Source organism: Emydura macquarii, unplaced genomic scaffold (genome assembly GCF_026122565.2).
Source record: "Emydura macquarii macquarii isolate MOO-44397 ecotype Brisbane River unplaced genomic scaffold, CSIRO-AGI_Emac_v2 contig_2422, whole genome shotgun sequence".
Taxonomy (NCBI): domain Eukaryota; kingdom Metazoa; phylum Chordata; order Testudines; family Chelidae; genus Emydura; species Emydura macquarii.
In genome coordinates this window covers 15,798,688-15,820,631 of record NW_027132559.1, presented here as the reverse complement: position 1 = coordinate 15,820,631, position 21,944 = coordinate 15,798,688, and the positions used below count along the sequence as shown (strand labels likewise).

The window sequence follows — 21,944 nt, the reverse complement described above, 5'->3', positions numbered from 1 at the left end:
TGGTAGCCTTGTTTTCCATGTGATAATCCAAGATGTACACTAGACCTAGCTGAATCAGAGAGGAGTATTTTTCCACAGACTGATTAATTTCACAGTGTGTCAAAAATAATGAAAGCATATCCTCTCAGCTACAGGAAAGAAACCAATAACTGGTCTGTTTAAATGTTTTCCCTTTTTGAGTGGGCTATCATTCCTTCCTAACACATAGTACTTTGTAAATAAAGCAGGAAATTAGAACGAATGGGTTAGACTCAATCCAGATATAATTCCACTGAAATTAGGGAAAGTTAGTTTGTTTTTTAAGTCAAAAGCACTACCCCAGGGATTAATTTGGCCCAATGTTGTGTTAGTTATGCTGATTAACTAAATTTCTAAAAGTAACAATTTAATTTGGCGTATAAACAGTTACATCATGTTTTTAAGTCTGTCCCACTCTTCCAGTGTAATTTATTTGATAATATAAACAGTCTCCACTACATTACAGCTGCCCGTTCTCCAAAACAGTCTTTTTTACTCAGTGATATACAAGTTTAAGTAATTATGAGTTGGTGGGCAATAAAGTCTTCTTTGAGCAGTTTGGGAGTTCCCTTTCTGGGCAAAATACATGTAATTTGGCTTATTTCAGATGAAAATATTTGCTTTTCGGAAATACATCTTTATGAATCAAGGACAAAGTCATCTATGGAAGAGATGCGTTAGCACTATCCAGAGAGGATCCCCTCTGCTCTATTCTTGTCTTCAATTCACATACAGAGTTTCCTTTTAGTGGTTAACAGAGAAGGATAAAAATTGTGTGTTTTGGCATTATAGTTAATAAAGTAAAATTGTATATTGTAATTCTTGCCTTCAAAGATAATTTTTAAGGCTGTGACAGCATTTTCCTAAAGAGAGGCATAAAACAGCTGTACAGTTAGAGTAAGTGTTTAAAAGCTGAATGTGGTAGGAAAGTAGGGGGCATGGCAAGGAACGTGCTCTGGATCAAAAATAGAATTGGGGTGCAGGGGAACGGGGTAATCCGGCCGTGCACAAAGGGACAGAATGTTGCAAGGAGGAGAAATGGAGCTCTGTGGAGGAGGAATGCAGCTCTGCAGGGGGCCAGGAAGGGAAACAGGCTTGTGTTGAATGCGATGGTAGACATGAGATCTTCGTGACAGGGTGCAATGGATCTCGAGCCACTCTGCAATGATTTATGAATAACGTACATTGGCCTGGTTATTGGGATGTTTACTGTGTGAATATATTAGCTTAGATCCATAGGGAGCAGTCTGGAAAAGAAGCAGGAAGGAAAAGAATGTCTCAAGATAGATGCCTCTCAGCAAACAAGGACAGCGCCAGAATGATTAGCTTTTGCTCTGATGATTTTGTCTCCATCTCCAGACAATCTATAAAACTGGTTTTGACATGCACAGGAAAAGGCCCACAAACAGAACAAAAGAACTCTGGCAAGATTTAAAGGGACCTCTGTTGAGAGAGTTGCTAGCTGTTTGGGGGAACTAGATTAGACACCAGTCCACACTGGGGATGTCTGAGTAAGTTAGGTCTGCCTAGATTACCATCAGGGTATGGTACCTTAGATAAGATAGACGTGTGTAGGCTACTTGTTTTAAAATAATTTGCCTCCTATGTTTTGTTCCTACTGAAAAATAACTAATTCTAGGGTCTTAAGAAGACTGTCTGGTCACGATGTACACCGCTGTTCAGAGATTCCTGATGGGAAGAACCACAGACGTCCAAATGCAGTTGGATCTGCTGGGTGGGCACGGTTGACACATAGGGTACTGTAGCCCAGGGCATGGTCTAAGAGAGGGAGAATGCAAAATTTCACTCCGGAAGAGCAGCTTGACACCTGGGGGAATGCACTCAGAGGGGCCGGTAAGGGGGTATAGAGTTGCAGCTAGCCTTTCACCCATTACTGGAGAATATACATATCAAAGTGGACTGCTATCCAGGTGAATAATTATTAATGTTTATGCACACTTCTTAAAAACTAACTAGGAAATCCCCCACACAAAATGTTTGTTAACTCTGAGTTAAGGTTGCTAAGCTACATATCCCCCCAAAAGAAGCCATAAAATAAACAAAATAAGTAGTTGAACTACAGCCCATCTATTCCAATCATTAGCCCACACATCTCCACCCACAGCTTGGAAAAACCAACATTTATCTCTGAGCTTTGACCATATGTAGATGCAGATTTAATCTGAATAAAAATACACAATTTTAGATCATTAATAGATCATCAATTAACGTAAGTTTTTCTAAACAGCAGGAAACATCTTTCAGCCACGACTTGCAACCTAAGTTTGAGATCAAGTTTTATCTGACAACTTTACTTCAATGTTAATAAAATTGTGCTTATAGCATTATATGTGGAGGATGATTCCCCACTGAAATTTAAACAGAAAACAATGAGTGGCTGGCAAGTTGAGCATTAAAATATGTTGTGAGGAGTGATTAGCGCCTCCCACCGCTCTGGAGAGCCCTCCTCTGAACAAGCTAGGAAACTGACAGGAAGAACCTGCATGTATTCAACCTTCATCTGAAAGATCTCTGGAAATTCAGGGGCCAAATGTTTAAACTTGGATGCTTCAAATGAGGTCATAAATCCATATTTTGGCTTCTAAATAAGGGGTTTGATTTTCAGAGGTTCTAAGCCCTCACTACTCCAATGACTTCAGGGGGTGTTTGACATAACTGGCCCTTATTTAGGTCTACATATGAAATTCTGACAAGTCTTTTGGATGGAGGTAGAGAGAGAAAATAAAATGGGGTGGGGGAGCCAAAGAATACCCTGAAAAACAAAAATAGTAAAAACAACCTTTAAGCCCTGCTTCTATGTCATGCAATCTTTCATGGCCTGGCACAGACTTCTACCGTGTGAAAGACTATTTATGTTTAAATGAATTGACCCATCAACTATCCCATTCCAAAAACACCCACATACAAAGGAGTCAAGAAGCAAGCAGGTTAAAATGCCTTTTTTTTGCCCTCGTACAAGAGAATTGGCTTAAATTAAAAAAAAAAAAAAAAAAAAAGCTGGAGGTGAGATTGACAGGAGTGTTTCAAATTGTATCCTGCTAATGTGAATGGGGGAGACAATTTTTATCTGTTACATCGACAACAGATTATAATGGGGGTTGGACTAGATGACTTCTGGAGGACCTTTCCAACCCTAATCTTCTAGGATTCTATGAATAAGGAATACCAAGCCATATAGACCAGCTGAAACACATGGATGTCTCAGAGGCATTTACAAGCACAAGGCTAAACACAAAACACATCCAGAACCCAAAAATTAGGTCGGCCTCATTACGAACCATCACTTTGGAATTCATCATTTTCAAACTACAAAAAGTTTTCAGTGCTAACAAACCATAAACAAATATTTTAACTGAATAAAACTTGCCCTGTACCACATGTTTTAAGACATTGCCAGTGGCTGTTAGTGGCTTTCAGTGAACCATCGGCTAGTTCATCCTGTGGTGACTCAGCAATCTGTTTATTTGAAGTTAACGCGACTTGGGAGGAAAAGTACGTATTTTTCCAGAACTACCAGTTTCTGAAAGCTGCTCTCTTATGTGCTTTGCTGGTTGGTTCTTGCTCCCATACTCAGGGTCTAACTGATCACCATATGTGGGATCAAGAAGGAATTTTCTCCCAGATCTGACCGGCAGTGACCTTGGGGTTTTTTTCATCTTCCTCTGCAGCATGACGTGTGAGTCACTTGCTGGGATACCTGAGTATGTCTCACTTAATCAATTCCCTGCCACTGCAGGGGCCTTGGGCATGGGTGCATCCTGGTCCCTCCTATTCTCTCCTGTGGGCTCTAATACTTCAGCCTAATTTTGACTGTTGGGCTTCATGTGCAGGTGCTGGCTGAGACACTGACCTATGATATACAGGTCAGATTAGATGATTTGGAGTCCCTTCTGGCCTTAAAGTCTATAACTCTCTGACTCTTTAACAGGGGCATACCGAGGGGGGAGGGGAACCAGACCCACGGGCACTGGCCTGGTGTCGCCCCGCCCAGGCCGGGAGTGAGGCTGCCCCATCCGAGTCAGTGCCGGGCTGGACTAGGTGCGTGCCGCATGGCGGGTAAGCGCGGGGGGCGGCAGCAGTGCGCAGGAGGAGGTAAGTGGTGTGTTCCCCCCACCCCCTGCAGGTATAGACACTCCCCGGGGCAGTTGGGGGGGCGGTGCTGTCCTATGGGAGCTGGGGACCCCTCCGGCTCAGCGCAGGGGGTTGCGTGAGCCCTGGGGGGAGGGGCCAAATGCAGGCTTGGCCCCCGGGCACCAGAAACCCACAGTACGCCACTGCTCTTTAACCTTCCTTTCTCCTCCCTCAAATCAAAAATCTGCAATGTGTTTATATTACATGACAAGTGAGACTCATCTAAATGAAGAGATACTGGCCCTGATTCTCTATTGCCTCTGGGCTCCATATGATGCAAGAAGGGAAGGGAGGGGTAACTTTGGCCTTATGCCACCTTTGTACCTCTCCATATCATGGGAAGCTGTCCAGCCATGGGCATAAAAGCACCTACCCTGGGATACTCCATAGTGGGGAGACTGGATGCTTTACATTCTCATTATACAACTAAAGTGTAAAAAGGAGCCATGCAGAAGTGGAGAATCATTCCAATGACAAATTATTCCAGAATAAAATGACCTGGCTGGTGTGAAATCCCAGATTTAACACAAAGTAATTAAATTAATTTGTCCGAACCTTCTCCTGTTGAGAACACTAGCTATTTGCAACTGCAATCAACTTTTTAATTAAAACAGAATAAAAGACGTTTCCTCCACTGGCTTCCAACTCTATTTCCCCAACCCATACAATGTTCCATTTCAAGCCTGTAGATACAGTAGAGTTCCTTTGTATCTGAACAGATGAGGAAACCCACTGCAGATGATCAATTATTGTAGTTTAGTAAGCAGATGAATAAAGCACAACAACAAACCAACCAATCAAGTATACTGCATCAAACAGAACATCACTAATCTGCACTCATGTAAGAGGAGGCTAAATATGGATTGGTGAAGTAGCTCATGTTGAGAGGAGATGGTGGCATCAGCACTACTGGGCCAATTAAAAGCAAGGCCCAACGTATGCCATGGCAAGCTTCACCTGAATTCTGCAACAGACTGGCAGAAATTCTATGGCAGGTTTATATAAATTACAAATAAAGAGAGGAGTGTTATTGCACTATTCATTCTAATATTGAATTCAGTCAGTAAATAGCCTCTGTGTTCATTTTATGCTGTTCACACATTTTCAACAGGCTGCAGATTTTGGTGTTGATAATGCCAAACTGCATTATGGAAGCTGTCAGGGATAGAAGTAGGAGGTTTTAACAGCTGAGAAAGGCATATGTCAGTCTTTTCAATATGTAGGGAGGCACACAATGCAGTGTTTGTGGGGTAAGCACTTTAGCTGGATATTTCGCCTATAGTTATCAGCAATGAAATGGTTAATGTTTGGCTTTACGTTGCCATCTTTAGGTTTCAGAATTAACACCCTATTATGATGAATGGGAAAATTCACACATCTTAACTACTGTTTTAGACTCTTTGCAAACGATGTTACTGTATCAGTTTGCACTTGGTTCACATTTTCAAGCTGATCTTTGCAAACTTGAGGCCTGACTTTTCTTTTTAAATGAAAGCTCAGATTCTGAAGCACAATTCTGTGGCAAGGAATACATTCTGCAAAATAATTCCATGGCCATGGAATCTTCTAGGAGGTCTTGATAATAGGTGCCCAAGGCCAAATTTTAGGACATTACTAAGTGCCCAGGGGAGAGCCAGGAAGAGACAACCTGCTGTAAAAGACAAATTAAATATATTTAACCACTAATTTCTTCTGCCACTTTTCACACCCATTTCATGTGAAAAAAGACAAGAGTTCTCTCAGTGTGTGTGTGGTCATTGATACATACACCAGTGAAGTGCACAGCAGAACTAAATGCTAGGGAGAGCAAGCACAAGGGACCCATAATTTATTCATCCTCATATTTTTCCCCCCCTTCAAAATCAAACATTACTTTGGGTCTGATACTATTTCCATTGGCAAAACTCCCAGTTACTTCAATGGAAACACGATCAGGCCCTTACAGAGTAAGTGATTACTAGGACAGATGCCCCGTTTTCTTCAGCAATATTCCAAGTTCTCTCATAGTCAAAACCTTTGTGCCTTGTAATGTAATATATTTACTTGAGATGTAGGTCCTTGTATTGCAATATGGCATATACCATGATATTCCTCAATTATAAACAAACAAGTAGGACAAAATATAATAGTTTTTCCTCCTATAATGCCTTTTCTGGGTATATTCATATGAAGAAGCAATAAAACTAATGGTTTCTGACTCTCCTGGTAACAGTGATATATATGCTTGACATCAGCCACTAAGATTGTTCACTCACTCAAACCATTTAATATTAAGCACATCTGGACATGTATTGAATAATGAATAACATCTATTTATTCTAGAGGAAAGTATTGACCAAGGTAAAAAGTAGTTAAAGCTTGATCTTCAATCATATCAGACGTTAATACCACTTACATCAATTTTGAATGCCTTCACAGCAACTATTTGGAAATATCTCCCACTATAGCCATGAATTTAAAAGTTCAACAGCTTTTCCATGTAAACTAAAGGGAGCTGGACATCGAGGAAAAAAGTTATATAATGGTTTCACAAAACTTTGCTGCCGGCAAAAGAGGATGCATGCATATCCATAGGCAATGTGATTTGTTAACATTGTACCACCTCTCAATAGGACTGCTGAGGAGATAAACACGTAATGCTTTTGTTTTTCAGCCAACCAGGGCATAGTATTTTCTGTCTGCATGTACTGGCACAAGAGAATGCACTTAGTAGGCACTCAGCTTCATCTCATTCCTTACATATAACACTTGAAATATTTATTTCACAAAACCATCCATGTGTCTTATTATCTAAATAGTCTACAGTGCAAAGTCTATACTTAGACTATCCCTTTGTTTAGTATCTAAATGATTGCTCAACAATCACAACTAAATGAACAGACAGACAATGGGACAACATATTGGGAGCTTATTAGACATACTGAGTCAAAAGGAGGTTTGTCATCAACTTCACTGGGGCCAAGATTTCACCCATTGTCTTTTAACAAAATGAAGAATTCAGCGGCCATAATCAAATCTTTAAAGTTTCCATTCTCAAATAAAGATTTGGAGCTATACTATACTCTTATGCCATGAAATTCCTCTTCACACTAGTTAGAAGTTATCCAGAGAGAGAGGGCAAAAATGTGTCTGTCCCCTCCAACACACACAACCATTTAATTGGTCCCCTCACAAGTCATTTTTTTAATAAGTAAACAAACTTCCCTCTCACAGCACCACTAAGCGGTTATATTTATAAAAGCCTCAACTCCTGCAAGGTGATCTGCCCACATGAACTCCTGCACCCGGGTGGAGTCCCAATGATTTTGTGGGACTGCATGGGTACAAAGGCCTACATGCCTCTAGGTGGATGCATCTCTAAAGAATGAGGGAAGGGAAAAATAACTTATTTTTGCACAAACATATTCCAGTAGGAATAGATCTTAGGTAAAGTAACTAACAATGTTTTACATACTTATTTGGTGCCTAGGAGCACTATAAATTGTGCAAATTATAGGACTATTATACCGGGAAGCATTTTGAGTTGGATTGTGGAATGAAAAAGTGACAATCTTAGGAACTGTTAATAAGGGTAATTTACCAACCAACATATAGTGGTTTTATTTGTAGGCAAGCCATTAGTTCTCATTAAAATATATCGAAGCTGATTAAAGTAAAAGAACCAAATATACATTACAATGGAAAAAACAGGATTAATATCTTATTTCTACCCCATAAACTTACTGCACCTATATTAGCCAATTCTATTACCAGTTACTATGCTATCAGTGCCTGCGCCTGTGGAATGCATATCACATTGGATATTTTCACCAATTCACTCCAAAAGCTACTTTATCAAAAAGTTTGTTAACATCTTTACGTATTTTAAGAAGGCAGCTTTCTTCTAATGGTAATTTATTCACACTGCACCAATCACATTCTGAACTTCTTTATAGTATTTTTGTAAATACAAATGACACACAGATTTGTTTTGATAAAAGATCTCAAGGGGCAATTATAGCAATAAATTTATGGACAATTACACAACGATAAATGTTAGCATTTCAAAGACAACTCATTTTTCTTCTATGGGAATTAATGTACATGCCTGAGAAAAATCAACATTCTAGAAAAAACAAACAGCAGTAAAAAAACAATTGTATCTATGGACAGACTGCCAAAACTATGTTATATTTAGGGTACAAGAAAAATAATCCCAGCATTCCAAAAAGTATGCAGAATGGGGCCTTTAATTTGTATATCAAGTGAATAAATGTAAGATCACCATTTCATCTGTAGCAACTCTTCTCAAAAGAGATGTCCAAATGAAGAATAAATGTTAATGTGTGTTGATGCATTTTTGTCCAAGAGTTGGATGTTATACTGTTTGCCAATTTAGCAGAACACAATTTTCCAGCAGCTCCATTTACGATACAAAATAAGCCTACATCCACCGTGCAGACAAACCCTGAATTTTGTGTGGAGCTACATGTTTGAACAGCTATACTGGATAGCTTTCCTCCTACCTGTCTATTCACCCATTACATTTGTTGCAAACGCAATGAACGTGTGAAATATTCTGAGTGCACCTACTGTAATCTAAAGGGTAAATCTGACTGTACATATTAACCCTACTAACATGCTGATTCTGACCCATTGCACCTACTGTATTCAACATTCATCTGATTTTGATAATTTTAAAAGGTATGCTGATGAAACTGCAAATGATATGATTTAGAGAGAGAAATCTTGGGTTTATTTATTGGGCTTTTTTAAACTCTGTTTCTACTCCAAAGTCACACTACAAATGGCATTGTGGGATTCCATGTCTAGTGTCTCAATTTCCATATCACACTGACCTCACTATACAAGTAAAAGCGTTATTTCCTAACAGCCCTGGAAACTCAATCCAGGCTCCAAAAGTCAAGCTGCATTGTAGTTTTTCCTGTAATATTGGTACTACAGGCCAAATCAGGCTCTCTGGTACACCTGTACAAATCTATCCCTTCAGACAGTGCCCTCCATGATGCATTTGCAACACTTGTTGTAGTCGATGACTTTGCATAGGGGTAACTGATTTCACCTGTAGTTAGAACACTGTACACAATTCTGATGATTTATATGCAAGTAGGACTAATATCTAGATTCTGGGTTCTTGCAGGGTGAAAAGCAGCAAAACTCAGAGGGAGTAAAGGTCAATCAAAATTTATTTTTGTCACTAAAAGAAGCTCTAAATGATGACTCTAAATACAGACTGAGAACAGATCAATTCAGTTAGCATGTTCTATTTTACATACTCAGTTTTTAGAGTAGAACTGCAGTGGGAGAAAAAGGCAGATGTAAATGCTATTATTTGGCTGGTAAAACAAGAACTATATAATAACATTCTCATAATTCAGGAACTGACTTTCCTCCCCAGTTGTTAGTTCAGGCCCACAGCACAAAAATGTTTACTGGTCCTGAAAAAATTTGTAGGGGTCTGCTAAACTGTTTCCAGCCCAAAGTTAAGAAACATTAGACTTTAAAAATCACCCATATCATTCTGATAATTATCTTGCCTTTTTACCAATGACGTGAACTGCCAGAATTAAAGACTAATTAATACAGATTTATACAAACCTAGAATTTTAGAAGGTATGAACCAGTCATTATTATCTCTAGAAATTCTTTGGGAAGGGCCATTATCAGAATTCAAGAAGAAAAGAATAAACAAATTGGAATGACATGTATTTTACAGTCCAATAGGATCAGCCAGCCAGTCATATACACAAACAACTTCTACCACTGTGAACCTGGGACCCATATTTCCCCAATAGTATAAAGTATTTGTTGTTAGCTCTAATGGTTCATGAGATATCAACCTTAGAGATGACCACTGGTACACTGATCTGATAATACGTTATTGGCCTATACCCAAGAAAACCTCTAACCAGTGTAATTTTCAGTACTTGCATCCCTTGGCATACATAAAATATTTCTTTACAGATATTAAAATATTTTGCTTTAAGCCAAAGTCATCCTAGACTAACCCAACATACTATAACCAAAACAAATGTATGGTATATTGGAAAAATATGTTGAGAAAACATGACAGGAATGAAGAGACTGATTTAAGAGAGTGCAGCCTTGGGTAATATAAAAGTAGTTACAACTAATGAAACCAAACTGTATTTTATACTGTATCATTTTAAAATCAATCTGGAGACACTTTCTTTTAGCAAATGGGTTTATTGACATAACTTATCATAACAGTGTACAGCATGTATGCATCTCCTATTCGAAGAATATCCAGTGATAAGAGCTAAAATAAGTGTATATACAGTTTAATGGTATTCACTGATCCCCATTAATTTCTAGCAATAACAGTGGTGTTGTCCACTGATAATCACATGGAACCCATAGTTATATAGATGTTTGAGAGAGACAAGAGTTTAAGACACTTAAAAAATTAACTCAATTTAAGGACTGATCCTGCATTCCTTCAATCCAATTCCATTCAGTCCTGCATCTTACAGAACTTAAGTGAACATTTTCCTGCATATGGACTACAAGATTTAGCCCCCGGTCTTCATAAAAGATGCAGCCCCACAAAACTTCAGACTGAGTGTGAAATCCTGACCCCACTGAAATCAACAGAAAAATTCCTATTGACTTTGACAGGATCAAAATTGCACTTTGAAATCCTCTCTGCACATAACAGGTAAGAGTTAAGGCAATTCTCCCAACACTCCAACTTCATTTGGACTCTAAATGAAAAACCATTTCCATTCAGTCATTGGACTCTAAACAAAGGTATCAGTTACTATGGTGTCTTTTGTAAATACTTGTTTGTTAAAAAGCAAACAGACATCACCACATCACTTCATTTAGGCTACTGAACAACCATGAGGCCATAAACAAAACTTTCTGCTCAGCACGAACTAAGGTAAAATGTAAACCATACAGCTTGATGTCTTCATATTCTATCACCAAACTCCTGAGCCATTCAGTTCCTCAAGAGTTCATTTAAGACTCTATGTAAAATGAATAGGAGCAGAAGTAACATCAATGGTCTCAGGAACATACTGAACTCCTTCTAAAATATTTGCATATAACTGTAACCACAGTTTGGACCTTTTTAATTAGCTCATTTCTAGACCATGCAAAAAGAATTAACGTAAACTAAACCACCATATTAAATAGTGGCAGAAGCACATTTCTGTAAATATTTAGGGAAATAGAACTCCCAGAAAGCAGAGAGCAGCTGGTCATAAAATGACTAACACTGCTCAGAAAACAAAAATTCATTCAAATAAAAGTAATAAACTACTGCAAGAGATTAAATCAAGATAAAGGTTTAACTTTATCATTACTCAATTAGCTGAGCAAAAACACTGGGAAACATAGATTAACATACAAAAAGTAATGATTTCACAGTGAGGTACAAGTAGATATAAAACTAATTTTTGTACAGTTAAACTAAGAGAAAATTACTTATTGGCATAAGTTTCACATTTCTGAAATATCCTCCACCTATTATTGTTAAAGAAGGAAGGCATCTATGCTACCTATCAATCAATAATTCACCTTAGTATCCAGTGAGGCAGCTACAAAGATGGATTATTTGAAGGCCAGTGATCCACTGACCAACCATGTACCCAGACAACTAAAAACACACATTAAAGTATAGAAGTACCAAACAGTATTTATTTAAAAACACAATTTTGAAATAATTTCCTGTAAACATGTTACAAAACTTGTGTTAGTTTTCCCTAGTGGCATCAGCAATATATTCCTGCAAGACTAAAATCAGTTGCATTATTGTTTTTTATTTAAAAAGGTATAAAAACCACACTCACACAATTGTCTTGCATTCCATTTGAGTTAAAACAGCCACATCATTCAAACTCTCCATGTTCAGATTACTTGCATGTTGCAGAATTCAGTACTGATGCGGTTCCTAAAAGTCTTATTCTACCAATGCTTAGGAAGTGATGAGGGGTTTAAAAAGTCAGTGTTCAATAAAATTCAGACATACTTCTTGTATCATATCAGTGATTTGTGTTAGTTGTTGGACCAGTCAAAAGTAAACCTGATCTTCTCAAACACAGTGCAAGGTTATCCTGAAAGATACAGTACATAAACTGATGGCTGGGAGGATGGATTCACCACCTGCTGCTACATGCATTAGCTCCCACACCCTTTTGCTCTTCTTGACAGCAATTATTTTAAAATGCAGAGTTATTTCCTTAGTGATTTTTTTTTCTCTTCAAGGGAGTCCTAATATTTTAAAGGGTTGGGTGTGGGTTTTTTGTTTTTTTTTTTAAATAATAATAAACGTGGCAAACCAGACCAAACCCAACCCCACTTCACCCCTTCTGGTAACTGGCATGTGCCCAACAGGGGAACTGCAGCCCCCTCCCACCTGCAGGAAGGAACATCCATACACTGAGACTGCAGCGACGGAATTCATTGTACCAAGCTTGAGTCCTCTGCGTCAGACTCACCCACGTAGAGCTGCAAGGCACTGGAAAGCTCCTAGAAGGCCTTTACCCCGTGGTGCCTCTGCTCAGCCCACTCCAGCACAGCCCACCTCTGCGGCCTCTTTGCTCCGCAGCAGCGACCCCCACGTGTACCAGAAGCAGCCTTAAATTCCACGCAGCCCCGCCCTCGCTGAGGCGGCCAGCGAGGGGACTACAACTCCCAGCCAGCCTTACTGCACCCGTGACCCCGGCGCGGGGCCTGCTGGTAGTTGTAGTTTCCCCGGGCCGCCACCGCTAATCGGCGAACCGCTGCTGCAGCAGGTGGTCCTCCCCGCGCCGGGCGCTGTCGGCGAAGCGCTCGCAGGGGAACTCGATGAGATCGGCCTCGCTGAGGGCGCAGGCAGCGGCCGTGCCGCCGCGGGGCGGGCGGTGGGACTGGAAGCCGGAGAAGTCGGCGGAGACGCCGGTGCCCATGGAGCGGAGCGGCCGGCGGGTGGAGTACATCTGCCGCACGTGCACCGGCGCCGCCTGCCGCCGCCCCTGCACCTTCCTCCGCACCAGGCGGGAGGCCCAGGCCGCCAGGGCCGCGAAGAGCAGCAGCGCGTTCACCGCCAGCAGCACCAAGGTGAGCAGCTGCTGGTCCGGGCCGCCGCCGCCGCTGCCGGCCGCGCCCGCCTCGGGCAGGGTGACTAGCCCCGCGCAGTGGTCCCGGGGCGCCACCGGGCAGACCCGGCCGCCCAGCATCCCCTCCACGCAGACCAGGTAAGGGGTGTCGGGGCGCAGCTCCCGCAGGGTGGCGGCCGGCTCGCTGCGCTCCGCCAGGTAGACGAAGCGCTGGAACTTGACGGCCGCCCCGAAGCGGTCGAAGAGGAGCCTGAAGCGCACGGGGCCCAGCAGGCGGGGGCTGCGGTGCGGCCGCACCGCCCAGCGCACGCTCACCGAGCTGGCGCCCACCGCCTCCACCGACAGGTTGCACAGGAAGAGCTTGTTGAAGTCGCAGGGGTCGGACACCAGCGGGGCCCCGGCCCCGGAGGCGGCCAGGCGGTGCTTCCCCGCCCGCCGGGGCCACGCGGGGCCGGCCAGAGGAGGGGGAGGTCCGGAGCCGGCCGGCAGGGAGGCCGTAGGAATGGAGTCGGCTCCGCCGCTGCCTCCAGCTGCGGCCGGCCCCTCCTGCGCGCCCAGCAGGCGTATGGTGGAAGCGGAGGGTGGGAAGCCGGGTCCTCCTCCGGCCGGGCCCGGGCTGCGGCTGCTGTTGCTCCCGAGCCCCTCAGGAGCCGGCAGCGGCCGCCGCTGTTGCTGCCCTGATGCTGCAGGCGGCGGGGAGGCCCCGGCGTGGCAGGCGGCGCCGTCGGGCTGCAGCAGCTGCGCGTCCTGCAGGTAGTCGAGGTACTTGCCGGCCAGGGCGGGCGGCAGGCGGCACTGCACGAAGACGGTGAGCAGCCGGCCCTGCGCGTGCCAGGTGCCCAGCCAGCCCTTCAGGCCCCGCAGGCGGCAGTCGCAGCTCCAGGCGTTGCCGTCCAGCTCCAGGCGCTGGAGAGCCGGGCTGGAGGCGAAGAGCTCCCCGGGCAGCGTGGCCAGCGCGTTGTCGCGCAGGCTGAGCTCCCGCAGTTTGGGCAGGCGGCCGAAGGCGGCGGCGTGCAGGGCGGCCAGCGCGTTGCGGCTCAAGTCCAGCGCCTCCAGGCTGCGCAGCGGCTCCAGCAGGGCGGCGGGCAGGCGGCTCAGCAGGTTCCCGTCCAGCCGCAGCTCCTTCAGCGCCCCCAGCCCGGCGAAGGCGTCCGGCGCCAGCTGAACTAGCCGGTTGCCGCTGAGCGACAGCTTGGCCAGGCCGGGCAAGTGCTGGAAGAGGCCCCCGCCCAGCTGCTGCAGGCTGTTGCCGGAGAGGAGCAGGGTGCTCAGCGAGCGCAGCGGCTGGAAGGTGTCGGCGTGGCGCAGCGCGCTCTGCGGGTTGCCGGACAGGTCGAGGAAGCGCAGCTTGGCCAGGCCGGCGAAGGCGCCGCGGCTCAGCCAGCGGATGCGGTTGGCTTCCAGGTGCAGATAGAGCAGGTTGGGCAGCCCGGAGAAGGTGGCGTCGCCCAGCGAGCCCAGCGCGTTGCCGTCCAGCCGCAGCTTCACCAGGCTGCCCAGGCCGGCGAAGGAGGCGGCGCTCAAGCGGCCGATCTCGTTAGCGTTCACGTAGAGGATGCGCAGCTTGGCCAGCGGGCGGAGAATGCCCGGCGCCAGCGCCGCCAGCCGGTTGTTGCCCAGGTAGAGCTCCTCCAGCAGCGCCTGGCGCTCGAAGGCCTTGGGGTGCAGCCAGCGGATGCGGTTGTACTGCAGGTCCAGGCGCTGCAGCCCCGCCAGGCGGTGGAAGTCGAAGGCGGAGATGTTGGCGATGAAGTTGCCCCCCAGGCTGTAGGTCAGGATGCCCTGGGGGTCGGCGGTCTTGGGCACCGCCCGCAGCCCCCGGTTGGTGCACAGGAGGTGCTGCTGCTGGCAGTCGCATGGCTCCGGGCACATGGGCTCCACCGCGGGCAGCTGCAAGAGGAGGGAGAAGTAGCCGCCGACCACCCACGGCAGCAGCAGCATCAAGCCGACCCTGCGAGGCGCTTCCATCCCGGGACGAGGTGCGGGCGGCTTCCCCCGCCGGCTTTGTGTCTCTCCTGCATCCCACCCCCTACCCCAGCGGCTGCTACTCGGCCCCTCCTCCGGTCTGCGGGACCAGGTCTGAGCTCCGCCGGCAGCAGGAGCTCCAGCGCGCCGTGCCCAGCACCATTGGCTACTTATTGCATTGGCTGAGCAGGGGGAGCTGTAGCTGCTTGTTGCAGTCGGCCGGACTCGAGATCCCGGTGCAGCGGGAGCCGCCGCAGCCCCTCTCAAGTCCGTCTCGCTGTCCAGAGGCTCCGTTTAGGCTGCAGCCGGCTTCTTTCTTCCCCTGCAGCCGCATGGGGAAGCTCCGTTCTGGCCGCTCTCCCTACCCAGCGAGGTTCACGAAGGCCGCATGCGGGCCAAAGAGTTTGTAGTCCCAAGTGACCCTGCGGCTCCTGCTCCTCTCTGGTTTTAGAGCGGGGGGAAGGGAGGGAGGGAGAGCTGGAAAAAAGACAAGCGCCGAAAGTTGCCGAGAAAACTAAGCGGAAATTCGTACTTCCCACACTTTGCCCCCAGGGACTGGTGGATCGGATGGAGAGAGAGAGAGGACAGACCTTGCGAGGGGGAAGGAAGAGGGGAGGAAACATGCAGCCGATTCTGCCTCTGCTCAGCCTAGCCAGAGAGCAGGGGCGCAAAGTGGGAAACTAAGAATTAGAAACGACTGGGTCTGTACAAAGGGGTAGGGTGGAGGACGAGAGAGCACTAACTAAACATATGGTCTGCAGATAAAGCACTATGGTTTTAATTTAAGGGGAGAAAAAAGAAGTAAACGGCCCCTTATAGTTGTATTTAGAAACCTGCCAAAGGCAATAATCAGGGTTTACCACAGATTTAGGTTCCTTTTAAACAAATGGTTATTAAAGCCTAAACCTCCTGTAGTACAGCAGAAAGTGAACTCTAAGCCTTTCTCTGCACCACTGCAATCCTTCTCTAACATGCTAAAGAAGTGAAAGTTGTCAGTACAGCATCAACAACATGCCACATTCTTTAGACAAGTAATAGGACCCATTCCCTACCCCCAAAAAGTTTACAGTAGGTAGGTAACATACAGTGCAGGGAGATGGAAAGAAGACAACAGAAAGCCACATAGGTGAACATCAAAGTAAGGCATGTGTCTGGTTAGTTCCATGATTTTTTAAGTGTGTGGGGAGGGAAGTCAGAGTTAGTCAGACACTAACATATTGCTGGTGGGAAGATTAGGATTTGAATGAAGAAATGCTTATTAAAGGAAGGCATGGAGGAGAGAGTGGGTACGTGGCAGACTGGTGCTCAGAGGGTGGTCTAATGGCTGCATGGAATAAGACACAAAACGAGTAGGAAAAGAGCGGTGACTTCAGTATGCATGCACATTCTTCCTTCTCTGCCACCAGCAGGCACACTTGATGGGGGGAGTGTTGGTTGAGGGTGGGTTTAGTTTGTTTGTCTTGTGCTTTTAATGAATTCATGAGAAAGAGGGAAAGGCTTGTCTCAAGCTTAGGTGAAGCTTTTAACTTTGCAGTGAAGTTAATGATTCTTATTTCTTCTGGCAGGGAATTCTGTATTTGTAGGTTGGCCCTTTTGAAGGTTCCTTCTCTCGTAGTCACAGTGTAGGGCTGGTCTACACTACAGAGGTTTGTCAACAAAATTCAGCTTTTGTCAACAGAACAGTGGAGGTGTACACACTGAAATGCTCCTCCCACCGATATAACTCCCCTGCTATGTCAACATAATAAAACCACCTCAAGAGAGGTGTAGGGCTTATCTTGGTGTATTTAGAGCGATGCAGTGTTAGTGTAGACATAGCGTTCCTTACATCTGCTGTTGGCTGTCATTCTTGTCAATTTCATAGCTCTGCTGGAGCCATGAAATTGAGAGGAAAGCCAGGCAGCTAGATCCCAGCTGCTCGCCACTTCCCTGCAGAGCTGAGCGGCTGGACCTACTGCCGGCTGGGAGCAGGGCAAGAAGCCTGGATGCTGGACCCCACTTCCAGTGGAGAACAAGAGTGAAGGGTGGGGAGTGGCAGCCTGCTGGGAGCGTGAGGACGCGCACCACCAATTCAAGGAGGGTAGTGTGGACATCAGACCTAACATAGGTTGACTTTTATCTCTGTAGTGCGGACAAGGCCATACTCCTTATTAGTCTACTGTTGTAGGAGATCAGTCAGGGAGGGGAAGATAGAGATAATCTCTCAGGTAACCAGGACCAATTCTATATAGGGCTTCGAAAATCAACATGGCAACCTTGAATTGTAATGCTTTCCATGGGGAGCCTCAGGGTTATTTATATGTTTTGGATGAATTCAGAACTTTGTCAACCTTTTAAAAACATGCACTCATGTCTAGCAATCTAAGTCATCAATCAAGCATGGTTTTAGCACATTTGAATTAATTTGGTTGAAACTTCATAACAGATGCTGAAAAGCACCTACATTTGTAGGATTATCAGTATCTAAGGATGGAAACGAGAGGATTGTCTGCCTAACCGAGGTGGGAGACTTGGGTTTTACTCACAGAATTGCAAGCTCTTCATTTTGAGCAGTGTGTGCTTATGTCTGAGGAAGAAACACAGTTACAAAGTGAATGTTACCTGTTTCATTTAATAAAACTCTGAGGTTTTTTCCTTTGTTTTCCCAGGTTGTGGAGAATAACCTTGTCCAGTTTACGCTCTTGATCCCTAATGACCCCAGTGAAGAGTTCCACCCCATTTTCCAACTTCGTCTTGACCTTACATCAGATGTATTTGTTTTTCCAATCTTTAATATGCAGGTCAAACAATATGAGAAACTGGCCCCTAAAGATGGCAGGGTTTGAGGCTTTCTCTCCTGGTTATCCATTCTATTACTCTGCTTCTAAAGGTTTTTTTTTTGTTTTGTTTTTTTAATTTTGAGGCAGAACCCAATCAGCTGGTGGATGGATTTCTTTTAATGCAAAGTGACTCATTATACAGTTTATTTAGAAAAAATTACTCAGAAAAGTGACTGTGAAATGTCTGTTTGTCCCTTACGGAGTTCTATCCCAAATGTGCTCCCTTTACAAGGGAAGGGGGAAGCATCACTTCATAAATCACCACAAGTCATAAAGGTTCTGTAGGTCAGATTATGCTCAGTGCGTTGCCTTTGCCTGCATTTTATGCTCTCTGACATCTAGCCAAGTATTGTTTTTAGTGGGTTTGCAGAGATGTAACTAACTGGAATTTACTAAACCATTTTATTGGTGATGCTCAAGAACAAAGAGAATCCATCTCAGTCCTCCTTACCCATATGTATAGGTGTATGTTGTGAGCCGCATGCAGCTTTTACAATTAAAGTGGGGCTCATGGAGCCCCCAGAGCACCACCCCACCCCGTTCTCCACCTACCAGATTGGGGTGGGGAGCTTGGAGCTTCCACCCTGCGGCAGGGTGATGGGGCTAGACAATTCTGCCCAGCAGGGAGGGGGGCGTCTCAGAGGATCAGTAAGTTTGGCCACCCTGGTATATGGGGCTTTGCACTGCCAAGAGGAGTGTGTGTGTTTTTAAAAAAAAAAAAAAAAAAAAAGTGTAAACTTAGTAGAAAAAATAACATAAGCAATTATGACTTTAGGAGCACATCTGCTGAGGTAAAAGATGCCACCTTTACTGCTTCTTTTTGGAGCTAGAACATAAGAATGGCCATATTGGGTTGGACCAGTGGTTCATCTAGTCCAGTATCCTGTCTTCTGACAGTGGCCAATGCCAGGTGCTTCAGAGGGAATGAACAGAACAGGCAATCATCAAGTAACCCATCCCTTGTTGTCCACTCCCAGCCTCTGGGAAACAGGTTAGGGACACTCCGAGCATGGTGTTGTATCCCTGCTCATCCTGGGTAATAGCTATTGATGGACCTATGCTTCATGAACTTATCTAGTTCTTTTTTTGAACCCTGTTATAGTTTTGGCCTTTACAACATCCCCTGGCAACAAGTTCCACAGGCTGACTCTGCATTGTGTGAAATAATTCCTAATGTTTGTTTTAAACCTGCTGCCTATTCATTTCATTGGGTTCTTTGTGTTAATTGAAGGAGTAAATAACATTTCCTTATTCACTTTCTCAACAGCAGTCAAGGTTTTATAGACCTCTATCATATCCCCTTAGTTGTCACTTATCCAAAATGAAAAGTTCCAATCTTCTTAATCTCTATTCATACAGATGCTGTTCCATATCCCTAATAATTTTTGTTGCCCTTCTCTGTACCTTTTTCCAATTCCAATGTATCTTTTTTTGAGATGAGGCAAACAGATCTGCACTCAGATTCAAGATGTGAGCGTACCAGGGATTTATATAGTGATATGATATTTTCTGTGTTCTCTATCAATTTCCTAATGTTTTGTAACATTCTGTTAGTTTTCTTTGACTGCCACTGCACAATGAACAGATGTTTTCAGGGAACTATCTACAGTGAGTCCAAGATCTTTCTTGACTGGTAACAGCTAATTTAGACCTCATCATTTTGTATGTATAGTTGGGATTGTTTTCCAATGTGCATTACTTTGCATTTATCAAGACTGAATTTCATCTGCCATTTTGTTGCCCAGTCACCAAGTTTTGTGAAATTCCTTTATACCTCTTCGCAGTCTGCTTTGGACTTAACTATCTTGAATAATTTTGTATAGTCTGCAAATTTTCCCCCCTCACTGTTTATCCCTTTTTCCAGATCATTTATGAATATATTGAACAGCACTGGTCCCAGTACAGACCCATGTGGGGTACACCTCTATTTACCTCTCTCCATTCTGAAAACTGACCGTTCATTCCTACCCTTTTTTTTCCCCCCTATCTTTTAGGCAGTTACTGATCCATGAGAGGACCCTTCCCTGTTATCTCAGGACTTTTCTTTACTTAAGAGCCTTTGTCAAAGGTTTTCTGAAAGTTTAAGTATATTATATCCACGGGATCACCCTTGTCCACGTGTTTGTTGATTCCCTCAAAGAACTCTAATAGATTGGGGAAGCATGATTTACTTTTACAAAAGTCAGGTTGACTCTGCCCCCTACAAATTGTGTTCATATATGTCTGATCATTCTGTTCTTCACTATAGTGAAGAAACTATAGTTTCAACAAATTTGCCTGGTATAGGCTGGTAAACCTAACTTCAGTAATTGCTGGGATTGCCTCTAGAGTCTTTTTAAAAAATTGGCATCACTTTAGCTATCCTCCAGTCATCTGATACAGAAGCTGATTTAAGTGATAGGTTACATACCTCAGTTAGTAGTTCTGCAAGTTCATATTTGAGTTCCTACAGAACTCTTGGGCAAATATCATCTAGTTCTGGTGACTTATTAATGTTTAATTTGTTTCAAAACCACCTCTAATGACATCTCAATCTTGGACATTTCCTCAGACTTTTCACCTAAAAAGGATGGCTCAGATGTGAGAATCTTCCCTCACATCTTCTGTAGTGAAGACTGATGCAAATAATTGATTTAGTTTCTCCACAATGACCTTATTTTCCCTGAGTGCTCCTTTAGCACCTTGGTCATCCAGTGGGCCCCACTGATTGTTTATCAGGCTTCCTGCTTCTGATGTACTTAAAATTTCTTTTGCTGTTAGTGTTGGGGTCTTTGACTAGTTGCTCTTTGGATTTTTTTTTTCTTTTTTTTTTGGCCTGCCTAATTATACGGAACTCTTCCAGTTCCTTCATTCCTTGTTTTCATAGGCATGTAAGAAGCCAGAGAACTGGCCTTAAACTGGGTCTTGTTTGAGGGCTAAATAATGCCAACTGTGGACCACAGGCCATTGTAACTTCTTGGAACACGTCTTTGACTATCTTTTAAACCAGTAAGTTGTTTGGAATTGTTCAGGGGCTTGGTATAGTAAAAGTATTTGAAAGTAGTTTTAGTGGGCAGTGTGTGCAAGTGAGGTAATCAAAGGAGCATAATGAGTGCAATAGATCACACACAAGTAATGGTAGTGGTTGGATCCATGTGATAAAATCCTATCAGGTGAGGAAACGTCACCCCAAATTTACCTTAGTCAAAGCCCCAGGTTGAACAATACTTGATTATGAACCAGTAAGTTTAAGGCAGGGGTGGGCCACAACTGCGTATAGAAATTGTATGGCGGGCCAAACAGAGGGTCGGGGGGGGGAGGGCTATGCGGGGGGAGCGGCTCCAGTCAGGGCACCAGTGGGCCCACGTGATGGGAGAAGGGCAGAGGGGAAGGCTGGGAGGGAGGAACAGCCACCATGCTCCAGCCACGGCATTGCTGGGCTCACATGGTGGGAGAGGGGCCAGAGGGAAGATGCGGGGCTGGGAGGGGGAGCAGCTGCCACCGCGCCACACAGCTTGTTCCACAACCTTTCCACAGACCACTGGTTGAACTGGAGGGTCTGATGAAAAGCTCAGACAGGCCATATGCGGTCTGTGGACCATACTTTGCCCACCCTTGGTTTACGGTCTGATATCTTATAACCCTGCATAATTGATGGTAAGTGGGAGTTTACTCCCTTTGGAAAGAGGTGTTTTGCAGTGATGCATACCGTTCTTTTGTCCTTGGAAAGTCATCATCAGAGTATAATGTGATATTTTTTATCTAAAAAAGCCTTTTAAAGTAACTTCTAGAAGTGTTTAATCTTGTCTTTTCTTTTCCTTTGAGCCTTGTACTATTGGACCCATGGTAATTAAGGCATTTAGATATTGTACCAGAGAGATTCATTTAAAAGAAAAAAAATGCTTCTGTAAAATGAAATACATGATGGTATGGTATAAAACCATAT

The 21,944-nt window shown here is 44.3% G+C and overlaps 1 protein-coding gene and 1 long non-coding RNA gene across 7 annotated transcripts in view; one reads left to right on the top strand and one right to left on the bottom strand.

The window, feature by feature from the left end:
• TRIL (TLR4 interactor with leucine rich repeats) overlaps window positions 1-15,929 on the bottom strand; it is a 102,783-nt gene extending 86,854 nt beyond the window's left edge. For 5 of the 6 annotated variants that reach the window (XM_067562000.1, XM_067561995.1, XM_067561997.1 and 2 more), the window contains exon 1: window positions 12,636-15,929. In XM_067562000.1, coding sequence (XP_067418101.1) covers window positions 12,906-15,203 — 2,298 coding nt within the window. In that variant the 5' untranslated portion in view covers window positions 15,204-15,929 and the 3' untranslated portion in view covers window positions 12,636-12,905. Of the gene's footprint in view, window positions 1-10,391; window positions 12,252-12,635 lie in introns of those variants that run through there. The other variant, XM_067561998.1, reaches the window with a different exon arrangement.
• Window positions 13,068-21,944, top strand: part of LOC137162310 (uncharacterized) — a 28,825-nt gene continuing 19,948 nt past the window's right edge. Inside the window, exon 1 of the long non-coding RNA XR_010922350.1 lies at window positions 13,068-13,236. This is a non-coding gene — a long non-coding RNA (uncharacterized lncRNA). The remainder of the gene's footprint in view (window positions 13,237-21,944) is intronic.